Source organism: Muscardinus avellanarius (assembly GCF_963383645.1).
Source record: "Muscardinus avellanarius genome assembly, chromosome: 2".
NCBI classification, from domain to species: domain Eukaryota; kingdom Metazoa; phylum Chordata; class Mammalia; order Rodentia; family Gliridae; genus Muscardinus; species Muscardinus avellanarius.
The window spans coordinates 87,155,517-87,170,174 of NC_137787.1; the positions used below are offsets into that span (position 1 = coordinate 87,155,517).

Below are 14,658 nucleotides of genomic sequence, written 5' to 3' on the forward strand. Positions count from 1 at the left end.
CTTATTTTACTGCTTATAAAAAGGTTTTCTATTAATGTAGTTCTCAGACGGATACAAGTTTTAAAACTCATTAGCTAGATTTAAGTACAATACCCAGGATTTCTAAAAATTTTTCCTAACATGAAGACAAAATACTTTATATTGTGAATAACTAGTCTTACAAAATTTATCTCTAGTGTTCTCATAGCCAAACATCCATCATATTATCTCTTGTTTTTGCTTTAAATTTTAAGGGGACTAAACGTTTACAAGTAATTTGTCTTCAGGAGATTAAGTTTTCACATTGATTAGTTTCAAATGGAAGCAAACCCAAATCAAGAAATTTCAGGGGCCAAGTACTTTGGAAATAAAAGATAAATGTTGAAATGGAATTCTTAAGAATACAATGAGACCTTGGGTACATGTATCACCAAGAGCGCAGACATTTCTGTATGACGTGTGGCACTCGGACTAGATGCTATTAGTCTTCCTTCCCCTCCCTGCTTAGTGTCTGTTGACCTATGTATTGTTATAAATAACTTATACTGCCCAGAGATTAAGTGCATACTATATGTAAAATGTAGTGTACTGGTGTGGTTAAATAGCCATATGAAATAACATATTCACAGTGAGCTCCTGATAGTGACTTGTTAAAAATTTGTTTATAAAATTAAAGTGTGGATCTTAAAATAACCTGACAAAAAAGTACATAGTGTAATACTGGCTATTCTGACTATTTGTTGGTTAGTAATCTAGAAATTTAGGAAATTAATGTTTTGCTTTGGCCTATATAAATTTGAGGAAGAATCCAATTAAACTCTTTTGTGATAATGCTTTTAAAAGCATTTTGGCACCTACTTACCATTTGATTCCATTTTCTTAACAAGAGAAAAGCATGAACTATCCTAAATTCATATCCAAGTTAGTTGTGAAAGCAATTTGGGGGAGGAGGCTAGGCTATGTTACCTATATCAATATTGGTTACCTCTAAATGTCATTGCATATAAAGTTATAACTTTAACTTGTTATCCCTGATTTGTTTAAAGCAGTAACATCTGAAATCTGTGCTTAAAGGTTAATATCTCTATCCTAGGATGATTCATTACATATCACAGACATCAAATATTACTCTGACAAGATGGCACCAAGCAGAATATAGTGATAAAGTTAACAAGTCTCAAAGCAGAGAGTGAGGAGTTCTGGGTAATGACACTTCCTGAGGTGATCCTAAAACAGTGAGAAAGAATGTCCCACACTGTTTGGTGAAAAGAAATACACTACAGTTTTACATATATAAATAGGAAAAAAAAAGTATTTTAAAAGATAAAATGAAGAGCCTTCCAGTGTCATAGCTCAATTTAAAAAATTGATATCATGCTTTAAATTTTCACATATTCCCCAAACACAGCACACCTTAAAAAAGAAAAAGAAAAAACCACTTAGGTAATATGCAATATTCTGGGACATGAATATAAGATGACGCTTCAAAATATGGGAAGAAGGGGGAAATGACACCATTTTTTTTCCATTTTAAAAAAAAAAAGCACTTTTTTCCCTAAATTACAAGCCAGCACAAGAAAAGCTAAAACACTGCTTTACGAATGGCCACTTACTATTGGCACTAAGCATAGCTTACCTTTTTTCTTAAATAACACAGTGAATTTGTAATACCTTGTTACAAAACATGGATTGATTTATTATTCAAATTTTGTTAGTGTTTTCAATTTCATAATTTAGCAACCGTGGAACTGAGGTATACCTTGTTGAGAGGGAGGTTAAAGTAATGCTTGGAAGCCTCTTTACTGTACCCCACTTTGATGACTTTGTTTATGTACACAGAACAGCAGCACACTAAACATTCACAAGCTGTGTCATATTGGCATTACAATAGTCATTTATAGAAACAACAACAGCAAATGCAATAAAAACAAGTTACCCTTTTTAAAATCTGAAATGAAAAGTTTTTGATTTAAAAAAAAATAGCAGTAGTTCATTTAAGGAATTAGTGTCTTCTGACAGACATTAAGAAATCTGTGTCAGTTTTCAAACACCTGATTAGCCAGGTCCAAAAAGATCCTTGATTTGGAGAGGGCCACATTCTTCATGTACATTTTACCAAAGTTTCTTTATAGAGTTTGCAACTTTTCTCTGTCTCGTGTCCTTCACATCTGTGCTGCAGGCAATGCAGTAAGTCTCCCAGAGCCGCATTTTCAACAAGGGGCTGCTTTCTGAAGTTTCCAGGAGGCGGCCTACTCGCTGCACACAGAAAATCAACTGTAAGCAGGTTCCTCAGCTCAGCAGCTCCAGTTCAGAGTCCCATAGCTCAGTGTGTACGGAGGGTGCAGCCATCATAGACTAGATTCTTTGGGAGGAAAGTCAACATTTGTCACCATTGTGACCACTGTTACAATGTCCTCTGTGGTAATGATATTTGTTAGTCTTTGCATTTGGGTAATTCTTTCACCTACACATCCAGCTGATAACCGGGCTTCAGCATCATGATCCCAGCATTCTTCTATCGTTTCACAGAGCATTGCCATTCCCTAAAAGGAGAAAAATATAGTCAAACATCACAGCAATATTTGTTTTCTATTAGAAAAGAGTAAATTTTTCATCAAGAAATTGTTCATTTTTGTGTGTAGGTCAAAAAATTTTCAAGATTATCAAAGTTTGATACTATCTGTCAACATTTACTTTTACTGAGTACACCATGTGCAAGTCCATGAAAAAAAGAACAGAAAAAATCAGAGGGGCAGGCATACTGAATCCAGGGGTTTTCTACCTCCAAGCTACACCTGCAGCCCTTTTTATTTTGAAATGGTCTTGCTAAGTTGTTGAGGCTGGCCTCCCCAAACCTATAATTCTCCAGTCTCAGCCTCCTAGGTATCTGTGCTACCATGCCTGGCAAAAAAAAAAGGGGGGGGGTCTTTTTTAAGAACTGGAGATTATTACAACAGAAATATTTAAATCCAGGAATCTCTATCCATTATTCATAAACTATCATTTCAAATCTGAACTAGACTCAAAACCAAGGCTAATGAGGGAATACTAACTTTTATCATTTTCTTAGTTAATATTAGCATTTCTATGTTGTAATTAAATACAAGATTAGAAGGCCATCCTTGAAAGCTGATTTTATTCACATTTCTAGTTATATTTAGACCAAAATAGCCACGGCAATACTGTACTGTTGCATCTTCTACCTAGTCCATACTTGTAAGCATTCTTAAAAACTTCTAAATCTAGCCTAGCGTGGTGGCGCACGCTTGTAATCCCAGCATTTGGGAGGCTGAGACAGGAGGATCCCGGTTCGTGGCCAGCCTCGTCTACTTAGCAAGGCCCTTTGCAACTCAGTGAGACCCTGTTTCAAAACAAAGAATAAAAAAATAGGTGTAGCTCAGAGGTAGAATGCCCCTGGGTTCCATCCCCAGTACCACAAACAAACAAACAAAAACTTTGAAATCTAAGCCTAAATCAAAAGGCTTAAAACATTCCCATGGGCAGAAGAAAACTTGGTACTTAATAAATGTAAAAATGGCATCAGGCTGGAAAGCTATGATCAAGCAAGGTTACCTAGCTATCCACAGGCATATCTTCTACCTATGAAGCTTTGTAAGCAGAAGATACTCACTTGCACAGGGCCACAGAGATGAGAGCCTTGTAAGGCTCCATGACTTCATAACCTCCCTGGTAGGGAAACAAAGCTAACTCTACTCCCTCTAGCACACTAGTACAGAATATCCTCTGTGAAGATCACCTTCCCGGAAAGTCCTGTGAGAAATGTGCAGAGAATAAACCAGTCCTCTGAAAAATGTTTTATTGGAATTTCAAATGAAAAGCTAACTGAGTAACTTACAGCATGTTTCTGCCAATAATCTCTTAAAACAGGCCTCTTTTTTTTATGCACAACAACTTCCTGCATATCTTCAAGAGATGGATGTTGGCCAATTTCTTCCTCAAACGGCAACATGTACTCATCTACAGGTCCTGAAATGTAAAAAAGGAGGAATCATTTTAATTAAAATCTTCCTGACTTCCAAACCAGTACAAACTTCCTAAAATATCCTCTTGTATTACCTTTTTCCAACTCCACTTGCTATGACAGGAGAGAAAGAGACTTTCAACTGTACTTATACCACAGTGTGATCAAACTCTAATTTGCGGGAACCAAAAGGTCTATGACTTGGCATGTAACCCTGTTAAAGACTGTTTAGGGGCCGTCTTATATACTGTATCAGGAATGCCTATATCCACCTGGATTTGGGACATGAGGAACAATTGGTACTGGCAAACCAAGGCTATAATAACCTTTTTTTTTTTTTTTGAAGATTTAAAGAAGTTTATTAGAAAGACAGAAATACAGAGGATAGGTACAGCTCCATACCAGACTGGCATGGAGGGGTGACTCGAATGAATACACCCTATAATAACCTTTTGAGGGAACCAACTCCTCGTAATTCAGATCCCAATATTAACACGAGTGTTTGCATGTCTGGATGGAAACAACTTGCCCTTTGGGTTTAAATTGTTATAACCATCTTTATTCTATGGCATACTCAAATCCCTACATGCCGACAAGAGGAATTAAGGCACTCCAGGGCCAACCTCTTCTCTGCCCTTCCTCACAATAATGGGCACACAAGTACATATTTCTTAAGAAAAAAATCACACACATAATTTCTCCAACCACAGTTTCGACAGAAGGTGCCTTGAAAGAAAAAGTTCTTCCACAACATAAATAATTTCTTTTTTTTCTCATGCTTACACAGATAAATACAATGAGCACATATCCTGACAGATATTTTTGCATATATTATTTGCTGCCATTTTACCTTCACAATGTGATGGTGGCATTACCTATATTTTGTAGATAAGAAAGAAGCTCAGAAAGTTATATAATTTTGCACAAAAGCACACAGCTGTTCCATGGTAGAGTTGCAATTTGAATCTATCTGAAATCTGTTTTTTTTTTTATCACTTTATTAGTTCCCTTTGACAGAAACAGATCATTACAGAGCAAGTTCATTGAGCAGATAATGTGCAAGGTCTTGAAGTACAGCAAAAACTCCTGAATATAATATAATGAATCACAAAGGAGTCATTACTCAGCCCTCTGCAAACTTGAAAATCTTCCTCCAAGGGCTTAAGAGAACTGACACTCCAAAGTGTCTGTTCAGCCCTTATATCCACAGATGCCTGGTGTCTACTAGTAGCAGATAAGAAATGTACACTGCTCAACTGAGACTACAAACTGAAAATCTGAACTTGAGAGTCCCAGAGTGTGGTATGTACACTGAAGTTTAAGAATGGCTAAATTTAACCATCAATGACTAGCCACGAACAAACTAAAAGCACTCATGTTAGCAGTGTTATTTCTGCTATCCCTTTGGCCATGATTGCCTGACTCTTGTTTTATAGCACATACAAGGCATTTTTAAAGACAGTATTTTTAAAAACTTCCCTGCTAATCCTCCTTCCCTACAAGTCAACTCTTACCTTCTGTAACACTCCCTTATATTTCTCAGATGTTGCATTCATCCAAAAATATTTACTGAATGACTATGTACCAGGCACTAGATAATTCATTTACCTTACTTCAGTTAACTATACAGAATGCTTGTTTTGTTTTGTGGTACTGGGGTTTAGATACCCCCAATCTTATTTTACATTTTTATTTTGAAACAGGGTCTAAGTTATCACTCTGGCCTCAAACCCGAACCTGTGATCCTCCTATCTCAGACTCCCAAGTACTGGAATTACAGGTGTGTAGCACCACACACAATGTTCAGAATGTATTTTATCACCTTAACTATATATTACTTGAGGTCTTATGTCCCTTATAAAACTAATCCACTGATTTGCTTTTATAAAAGATTCATAAAATTCTTATGTATGTATTTTCCTATTTTAACACCTGACATTTGGCATACTCCTTCCATAAACGCACATAATGTAATAATTCTTCTACTTTCCAATCAAAATATACTGAACAGCTTACCTATAGACTTTGAAAACACAATAATTGCTATACTGTTCTGGATCTACTTTGAAGCCAAAGCCTGAATCTTGGAAAAATGAATGGCTGTCCATTTCATTTAGAGTACAGTACCCTAAGCCAAATTTCACATTCCACTAGTTTGTCATACACTGAGAAGCCTTTTAGAGTACTTAGAAAATAAAATATTCAAGCTGGGCATGGTAGCACACGCTTATAACCCCAGCATTTGGAAGGCTAAGACAGAAGGATATGGGTTCACAGCCAGCCTCAGCCACTTTGTGAGGCCCTCTGCAACTTGGTAAGACCCTGTTTCAAAATAAAGAATAAAAAATAGGGCTAGGGGTATACCTCAGAGGTAGAAAGTCACTGGGTTCCATCCCCAGTACAGCAAAAATATAAAAAGAAAAAGAAAAGAGTCAACCAGGTGTGATGGTGCATATTTGTAATCCCAGTACTTGGGAGGATAAACAGGAGGATCACAGGTTCATGGACTGTCTCAGCAAGTATTAAGATTCTCATCAACCTAGTGAGACTCTGTTTCACAAAAACAAACAAATAAATAAATAAATAAATAAATAAATAAATAAATAAATAAATAAATATTTTTTTCCCCTTTTACAGTACTGAGGATTGAACTCAGGGGCATTCACCTCCAAGCTGCACCCCAGTCTTATTTTTTTATTTTATTCTTTATTTTGAAATAGAGCCTCACTAATGTGCAGAGGACCTAAGTAGTTCAGGTTGGCCATGAACCTGCGATCCTACTGTCTCAGCCTCCCAAGTACTAGGATTACAAACATACAACACCACTCCTGGCCAAAATAAAAAATTTAAATAGGGCTGAGGGAATATAGCTTGGAGGTAGAATGCCTCTGGGCTTAATCTCCATTTCCAAAAAGGGAGTAAGGCAAAAAAAAAAAAAAAAGAAAATATCCTTAGTAATAGAGGTTAAGTTGATTATAGGTTTGTTTGGTTGGTTGTTTTTGGTGGTACTGGGGTTCCTGGAAACCCTTCTACCTCTGGGCTATTTTATATTTTTATTTGGAAACAGGGTCTCTTAAGCCAGCGCTGGCTTCAAACCTGCACGATCCTCCTGTCTCCATCTCCCAAGTGCAGGGATTACAAGTGTGCGCCACCACGCCCGCCCGGCTTGATTATAGTTTTTGAAATACTCAACATTATTTCTTCTATGAGCATCAGAAGTTTTTAGGCAATTATAAATTAGAATTAAAAACAAAGCAAGCTCATTTACATTTTTTGGAAGTTTAGTAGTCAGAGAAGTTTGCTTTATCCAAAAACTGCTGTAACATATTTAAAGAGAGTATAAACCTTATGAAAGAGCACGAATCACTGAGTAGTACAGAGAACACTACAGTTTTCACACTAGAAATAAAGTATGCAAGTCTGCAACCAATAAATGAATCTCAAGTATTTATATGACCTGAACAAGAACTTCAAAAACAAGAACAAAGAATAGGAACCCTTTAGAGCCAAGGTGTTGTGGTAGAGAGCATGACTAGTGTTCACAAGAATGTCTGTATCAGGTAAGACCTTCAAAGCTTTAAGGAGGCAGATTTTCATCCACATACACATACACAGTCCCATCTCTTAGAGGACAGAATGTAAATTTAACCATGTTAGCGAACCTGGAGAGCAGGACCTACATAACATAACCAAAGCAGCAGCCCTCTTCCTACACCCCCATCAGAGAAATAGAAATTTTACCATTTACCAGCTTGAGGTAAGCTACTTAATTTCTCTAAGATTCAATTTCCTCATCTCTAAAACTGAGATAATAACTACCTCCAAAGCTGTTTTAGAAAGTAAGCTAAAAGAATGTGAAATATCCAGCAAATGGTCTAGTAATGGTAAAGGATCAATGCAGACCAGCCCCTTTCTTGCCCCACCCCTTCTTTGCTCCTCTTCCTCAATTCTCTACTTCTTGTAGTCTGTTCAAACAGAAAGTGAACTTTATTACCTTTGAATGTTATCATTCCTTTTCATAAATGTGGTATATATACTTTTTTAAAAATAGTTTTTCCCTTACCATCTGCAGCAGTACAGCGAGATGCCAGTTCCCAGAGGACTAATCCCATGGCGTACATATCTATCCTCAAAAATGCATCCCTTTGGAAATTTATAGCACCCTCTAATACCTCTGGAGCCATATACCTCCGGGTACCAACCTGAAAAAGATTTTGAAAGCAAACATTCATTTGTAAACTTTATGAACTAACATTTTAAACCCGGGATATTCACATTAAATAGCCTATTATCAGGGTAAGGCAACTAAAGTATGACTATCAGACTACAGGATATATACAGTAAGATCAATTCTAGATACACTTAAAAGCATATGTTTAACGAACAGTAAGACATTAGGTAGAGGCTTAGAATGTTGTTCCCCTTTCTGAAAGTAATCAAAACTGAACAATGACTGTTTGCTGGATGAAGGATGGAACAGAGAAAGCCGAAACTTTTCAATTGCACCTTTGTATACTGTTTGAAATGTAGCTTAAAATACAAACCTCCTTTTTTATGGTTTCACTAATAGTCATAAATTATAAGATGATGTCAAATAATTAGTAAAATAAAGAATGAGCAAAAAAGTTATATTTCTACAAAATGTATGTATTTATTTAGTCATGAATTCTTCTGTCTTGGAGTTCTTTATTTATAACTGTCCCCAAGAATTTGGTATTTCTTAGTACTGTAACTATGGTTACTGAGCTAGCACAGCTAGCTTTGGTTGGTGTTTAACAACATTCTTACAGGGATGCTTAAAAAAATATTGTGCAGTATCTATGTAAGCCACAATAATAGATCTATTGAGTAACTTATACAGTGGTATTTCTTTTATCTTTTCTATTTTCTTTTTTGGTGGTACTTGGGTTCCTGGAAACCCTTCTACCTCGGGGCTACACTCCCAGACCTATTTTATACTTTTTTTTTAATTTGAAAACAGGGTCTCTTAAGCCAGCACGGCTGGCTTCAAACCTGTGCGACCATCCTGTCTCAGCCTCCCAAGCGCGAGGATTACAAGCATGCACCACCATACCCAGCTAGACAGTGGTATGTCTACAAAGTCTATGATCTCTACTCTAGATCTGGTTGGGCAATTATTTAAAATATAAGTACTTATTTACAATACACATTTTATTAAAAACATGTTTTAGATCGCTAAAACTCTAAAGTTCGAGTGTTTATTTAATGAGAATACTGTACAAAAATAAAAAAGTTGTTTTTCTATTCTGAATCACTGTTTTAATTGTACTACAAATGAATGTCTTCCAAAAGCCGACCTCTCTTTTAAAGATAAATGTATGTCATCCAGAACTCCTTTTTTATTGAGATCAAAGTTTATCTACTTTTACTCTAAAATATTCTTTTATAAATTGATGGTGAGATAGTACCTATATTTTTCCCCAGAGCTTTTTCTTAACAATATACAAAATGTATAATAACATGCCAGAGTAATATCCAAATATTTCTGAATATCTAAAGTCATTTAGTTATTTCTTCCTAACCATGTAACCTAATTGTGAGGGAGTTAAAAAGATGACATGAAGCCAGGCGTGGTGGTGCACACTTGTCATCTCAGCATTCGGGAGGCTGAGACTGGAGGATCGCGGTTCTTGGACAGCCTCAGCCACTTAGTGAGGCCCTGTTTCAAAATACAGAATTAAAAAAAAAAAGATGACATGAATGAGCTCTCCAATTTTTTTCTTAGAAAAATGGAAGAGGGGCTTATGAGGTACCAAAGGATAAAACTTTCATTCTATGATAGTCAATCATACAATGAATAGGTACAGAAGTTTGTCCCTTGTATTTTTATACAATTTCCATCTTGATAGTATTCTCCACAAAAATGCCTCCATTTCTAAAGAGATTTGGTGTCAACTTTTCCAATGCTCTGACTACTTACCACTGCCCTAAACTAAATTCTTAAATTGTTAGTCAATATTGCCAATATTTATTGTGGATGGCTTGTTCTTTGTTTACAACTGTGTTCTTGGGGATCAAGAGAAATATGCTGGGGAAAAAGCAAGCTCAGACTTAGCTGACCAAAAAGTTTGCATGATTTGAAAGATGAAATAAATAATAACACTAAAGCCAATGAATCATTTAGTTTTGTAGGAAATGTCACCTATCAAGACAAACTGGTTTTCTTGATTTAGAGATGATATTGTGGGAGTGAAAACACCTTTCTTGGCTTCAGTTTCTGAGTATAAAATGTATGGATAATCATTTTCCATGTGGACTTCCTAAAGGTTCCCATTGCTAAGATCTCTTTGTGCAGATATTAACTAGAGTGAAACGTCTCACTCAGGCCTTTCCAAGGACTATGTACTCTGGAGAGAACTCAGAGGAAAGCCATCAAATTGATTAATGAGTTAGTGAAGCAATAAAGAGCCAGAAGCATGAAACTGTAACTGTTGTGCAGAAAAAAAGGGAAGTAGATATTTATTATTTATTTATGTATTTATTTATGCATTTATTTATTTATTTATGGCACTGGAGATGGAACCCAAGGGGCATTCTACCTCTGAGCTACACCCCCAGCCCTATTTTTTTATTCTTTGTTTTGAAACAGGGTCTCACTGAGTTACAAAGGGCCTCATTAGCCGGGCGTGGTGGCGCAAGCTTGTAATCCCCGCGCTTGGGAGGCGGAGACAGGAGGATTGCGCAGGTTCGAAACCAGCGCAGGCACAGGTTCGAAGCCAGCCGCGCTGGCTTAAGAGACCCTGTTTCAAATAAAAAAATATATTAAATAGGTCTGGGAGTGTAACCCAGAGGTAGAAGGGTTTCCAGGAACCCCAGTACCAACAAAAAAAGGGGGGGGGGCCTCATTAAGTAGTAGCGGCCATGAACCTCGATCTTCCTGTCTCAGCCTCCCAAATGCTGGGATTACAAGCAGGTGCCACCACACCCAGCTGAGAAGTAGATCTTATTACAGTGTGGCAAGAACAATGACTGATTATGCTTCCACTTCTCTTAAGATGGTGAAAGAACTAACAAGTTAAAACGACTGAGTCAGTCAGGTGTGGTAGTATATGCCTGTAATCCCAGTATTTGGGAGTCTGAGACAGGAGGATCACAGGTTCAAGGACAGTCTCAACAAGTAAGAACACTCTCATCAACCTAGTGAAACCTTGTTAAAAAAAAAAGAGGGGGATTAGCTTGGAGGTAGAATGCCCCAGGGTTTAATCCCAGTACCACACAGACAGACACTACAGAGATCAATATAGAGAATCCTTAGTAAACCGGGAACTGATCCACCATACGCTCCGACTTTACCATTCCTGGGTATCTTTCCAAAGAGACTGAAATCAGTGAAGTACAGTAATACATATACATCTATGTTTAGAGCCGCACAATCATGGAGCCAACCTAAGTGTCCATCAACAGATGAATGGATTACAAAATTAAAGAATATACACACAATGGGATTCTACTCATAAATAAAGAACAAAATTGCATCATGTGTAGCAAAATGGATGTTGGAGAACATTATGTCAAGTAATATTAGCCAGTCATATAAAGTGAAGGGTCATGTTTCCTCTCACATGCAGAAGCTAGGAAGTCAGCAGGATACAAAGGAACTTTGTGTGTGTGTGTGTGGGGGGGGGGGTCTGGGGATGGAACTCAGGGGCATTTGCCAACCGAGCTACACCTCCTGCCCTATTTTTTATTCTTTATTTTGAAACAGGGTCTCACTGAGTTGTAGAGGACCTCACTAAGTAGCTGAGGCTGTCCAGAAACCACAATCCTCCTGTCTCAGCCTCCCAAATGCTGGGATTACAAGCATGCACCACCACGCCTGGCTACAAAGGAACTGTAAAAATGGAGAAAAATGAGCCGGGCATTGTAGCACATGCTTGTAATCCCAGCATTTGGGAGGCTGAGACAGGAGGATCATGTTTCACAGACATCCTCAGCTACTTAGCAGGCCCTTTGTAACCCAGTAAGATCCTGTTTCAAAATAAAGAATAAAAAATAGAGCTGAGGGTATTGCTTGGAGGTAGAATGTCCCTGGGCTCCATCCCCAGTACCACAAAAATAAATAAATAAATAAATAAATAAATAAATAAATAAATAAATAATAAAATGAAGGGGGGAAACCCAGAGGAGCAAGGGAGATCATGTGGTCTAGGAGAGAGAAGGGGAAAGGGAAAATTAAGGATGAAAAAACTTCCATGATAATTAAGTGCATACATGAGAATATCAATGCCAATCTCACTATCATGTATGAGGAAGTGGGGAGTGTGAGGAGAAAGCTCACCAAGTGTTATGTGCATGGATGTCACTGTCACTATTCACTGCATTATGATATAAGACTATAATGCCCCAATAAAAGTATAAAAAAAAAGGGAAGAAACTGCTCTTCCAAGAAAGAGAGCCCTAAGAGTCAGGTCTATTAAAAGATAATTGTTTTGTTGTTGTTGTTGTTGTTTTGGGTTTTTTTTTGGTGACACTGGGGTTCCTGGAAGCCCTTCTACTTCCAAGCCACACTCCCAGACCTATTTTTTATATATATTTTTATTTGGAAACAGGGTCTCCTAAACCAGCGAGGCTGGCTTTGAACCTGCGTGATCCTCTTGTCTCTGCCTCCCAAGTGCAGGGATTACAAGCCTGCGCCACCATGCCCAGGTAAACATAGATTCTTCTATGATACTTTTTTGTTTTTTCTTTTGTAGTGCTGGGGATGAAATCTATGGACCTTCTGCCTCAGGGCTACACTCCCAGACCTATTTTATATTTTATTTGGAAACAAGGTTTCACTAAGTTGCTGAGAGCCTCACTAAGTAGCTAAGGCTGGTCCAACCTGCAGGATCCTCCTGTCTCAGCCTCCCAAGTGCTGGGATTACAAACATGCGCCACCACACCCAGCATCTATCAAACTTTTATTTTTTTGTTTTTTATTTTTTGGTGGTATTGGGGATAGAATCCTTCTACCTCCAGACTACACTCCCAGACCTATTTTTTATATTTTATTTGGAAACAGGGTCTCCTAAGCCAGCGAGGCTGTTTTGAACCTGCGTGATCCTCCTGTCTCCGCCTCCCAAGTGCAGGGATTACAAGTGTGTGACACCACGCCCAGCATCTATGAAACTTTTTAAAAAGAATCTTGTATATGAACGTGGTGCCGCACACTTGTAATCTCAGTACTTGGGAGACTGAGACAGGAGGATCCAGGCTTGTGTCCAACCTCATCTACTTAGTGAGGCCCTCTGCAACTTAGTGAGACCCTATTTCAAAATAAACAGTAAAAAATAGGGCTGGGGGGTGTAGCTCAGAGGTAGAACGCCCCCGGGTTCCATCCCCAGTAAAAGAAGAAGAAAAAGAAAGAATCCTGTAACATCTAAGAGTTGTTTTATAAAGTACTAGTCTTAAAAAACCTGCACGTTCTACTATATTATGAAAATGTTATCGTCCTCAGAAAATGTAACTTCTACTTTTTTTTTTTTTGGTATTGGAGAATGAGTCCAGGGGCATTCTACCTTCAAGATACACCCCACACCTATTTTTTCATTTTGAAACTGTTTCTCAACTAAGTTGCTCACACTGGTGTTGAACCTGCAGTCCTGCTATCTCAACCTCCCAAATTGTAGGGATTATAGGCGTGTGCCACCGGGTCCGGACTATAACGTGTAAATTCTGGTCAAATGCTGATTTAGTCACCACAGCAATACAGCAATTTTGTACCAATTCAATCCTGTTGTACCAGTCTAAGAAAATACGGGACAAGCCAATTTTTTCTTATACTTTATAATTCTCATCCTTACTTACCTGTCCATGAGTATCACCTGCAGACTTGCCGGCCTCAAACTTTAACGCCAAGCCAAAGTCAGCAATACAAGCTGTCAGATTGTTTTTCAACAGTACATTTTTACTTTTGATGTCCCTTGCAAATAAAAAGATATTCAAATTAAGTCTCAATAAATTATCCTTTAAAATTTTTTACTGAAAGTAGAAAAAGAGACTATGTGTGCTATAAAAGAGGTTATTTTAAAATATAAAATTCAAGGAAAGAAAAAATTAAAGAGCCCAGATATAGTTTGAAGCACAAGAATATAATGATAAAACTCTTATTCATAACTCAGACAATAAGAAAACCTCTCCATAAAGCAGTTTTACAAAAAAAAAATGCCATTCCAAAAATATGTGTTATCTATAGCATTCTCACATACCAATCATAAAAATACTGTTTTTTTTTAAGTCAGTAAGAATATTTCAGAGTTTACAGATACAAACTCCCACAGAAACTAATTTTAAAAAACAGAGCTGAATTGTGGCCTTTTGCCTACTGGCCAAGACCTCTATTTTAAAATGGTCCCTACTGTAATGGTTCTTAAATTTTTCCACTGTTACAGAACACCAACTAACAGAAATCCTTTACCATAAGCATATATACTGTTCTATCTAGCTATGTCCTGGTGTTCTGAAAAGAATAATAGTTTTTAAAATTTGTTTTGTTGCCCTGGATTAAACCCAGGGGCATTCTACCTCTGAGCTACATCCCCAGCCCTATTTTATTTTTATTTGGAAACAGGATCTTGCTAGGTTGATGAGTCTTACTACTTGCTGAGATTGTCCTCGAACCTGCAATCCTCCTGTCTCAGCCTCCCAAGTACAGAGATTATAGACATGTACTACCATGTCCAGCAGAATAATGGTTT

At 37.4% G+C, this 14,658-nt stretch overlaps 1 protein-coding gene across 1 annotated transcript in view; it reads right to left on the reverse strand.

Annotated features, from left to right (window-relative positions):
* Positions 1-2,327: 2,327 nt before the first annotated feature.
* Positions 2,328-14,658, reverse strand: part of ACVR2A (activin A receptor type 2A) — a gene marked incomplete at its 3' end in the record, with an annotated part of 92,392 nt that continues 80,061 nt past the window's right edge. Inside the window, exons 8-11 of the mRNA XM_080690325.1 lie at positions 13,769-13,883; positions 8,025-8,163; positions 3,836-3,966; positions 2,328-2,522 (exon numbers count right to left, since the gene is read on the reverse strand). Coding sequence (XP_080546451.1) covers positions 2,328-2,522; positions 3,836-3,966; positions 8,025-8,163; positions 13,769-13,883 — 580 coding nt within the window. The remainder of the gene's footprint in view (positions 2,523-3,835; positions 3,967-8,024; positions 8,164-13,768; positions 13,884-14,658) is intronic.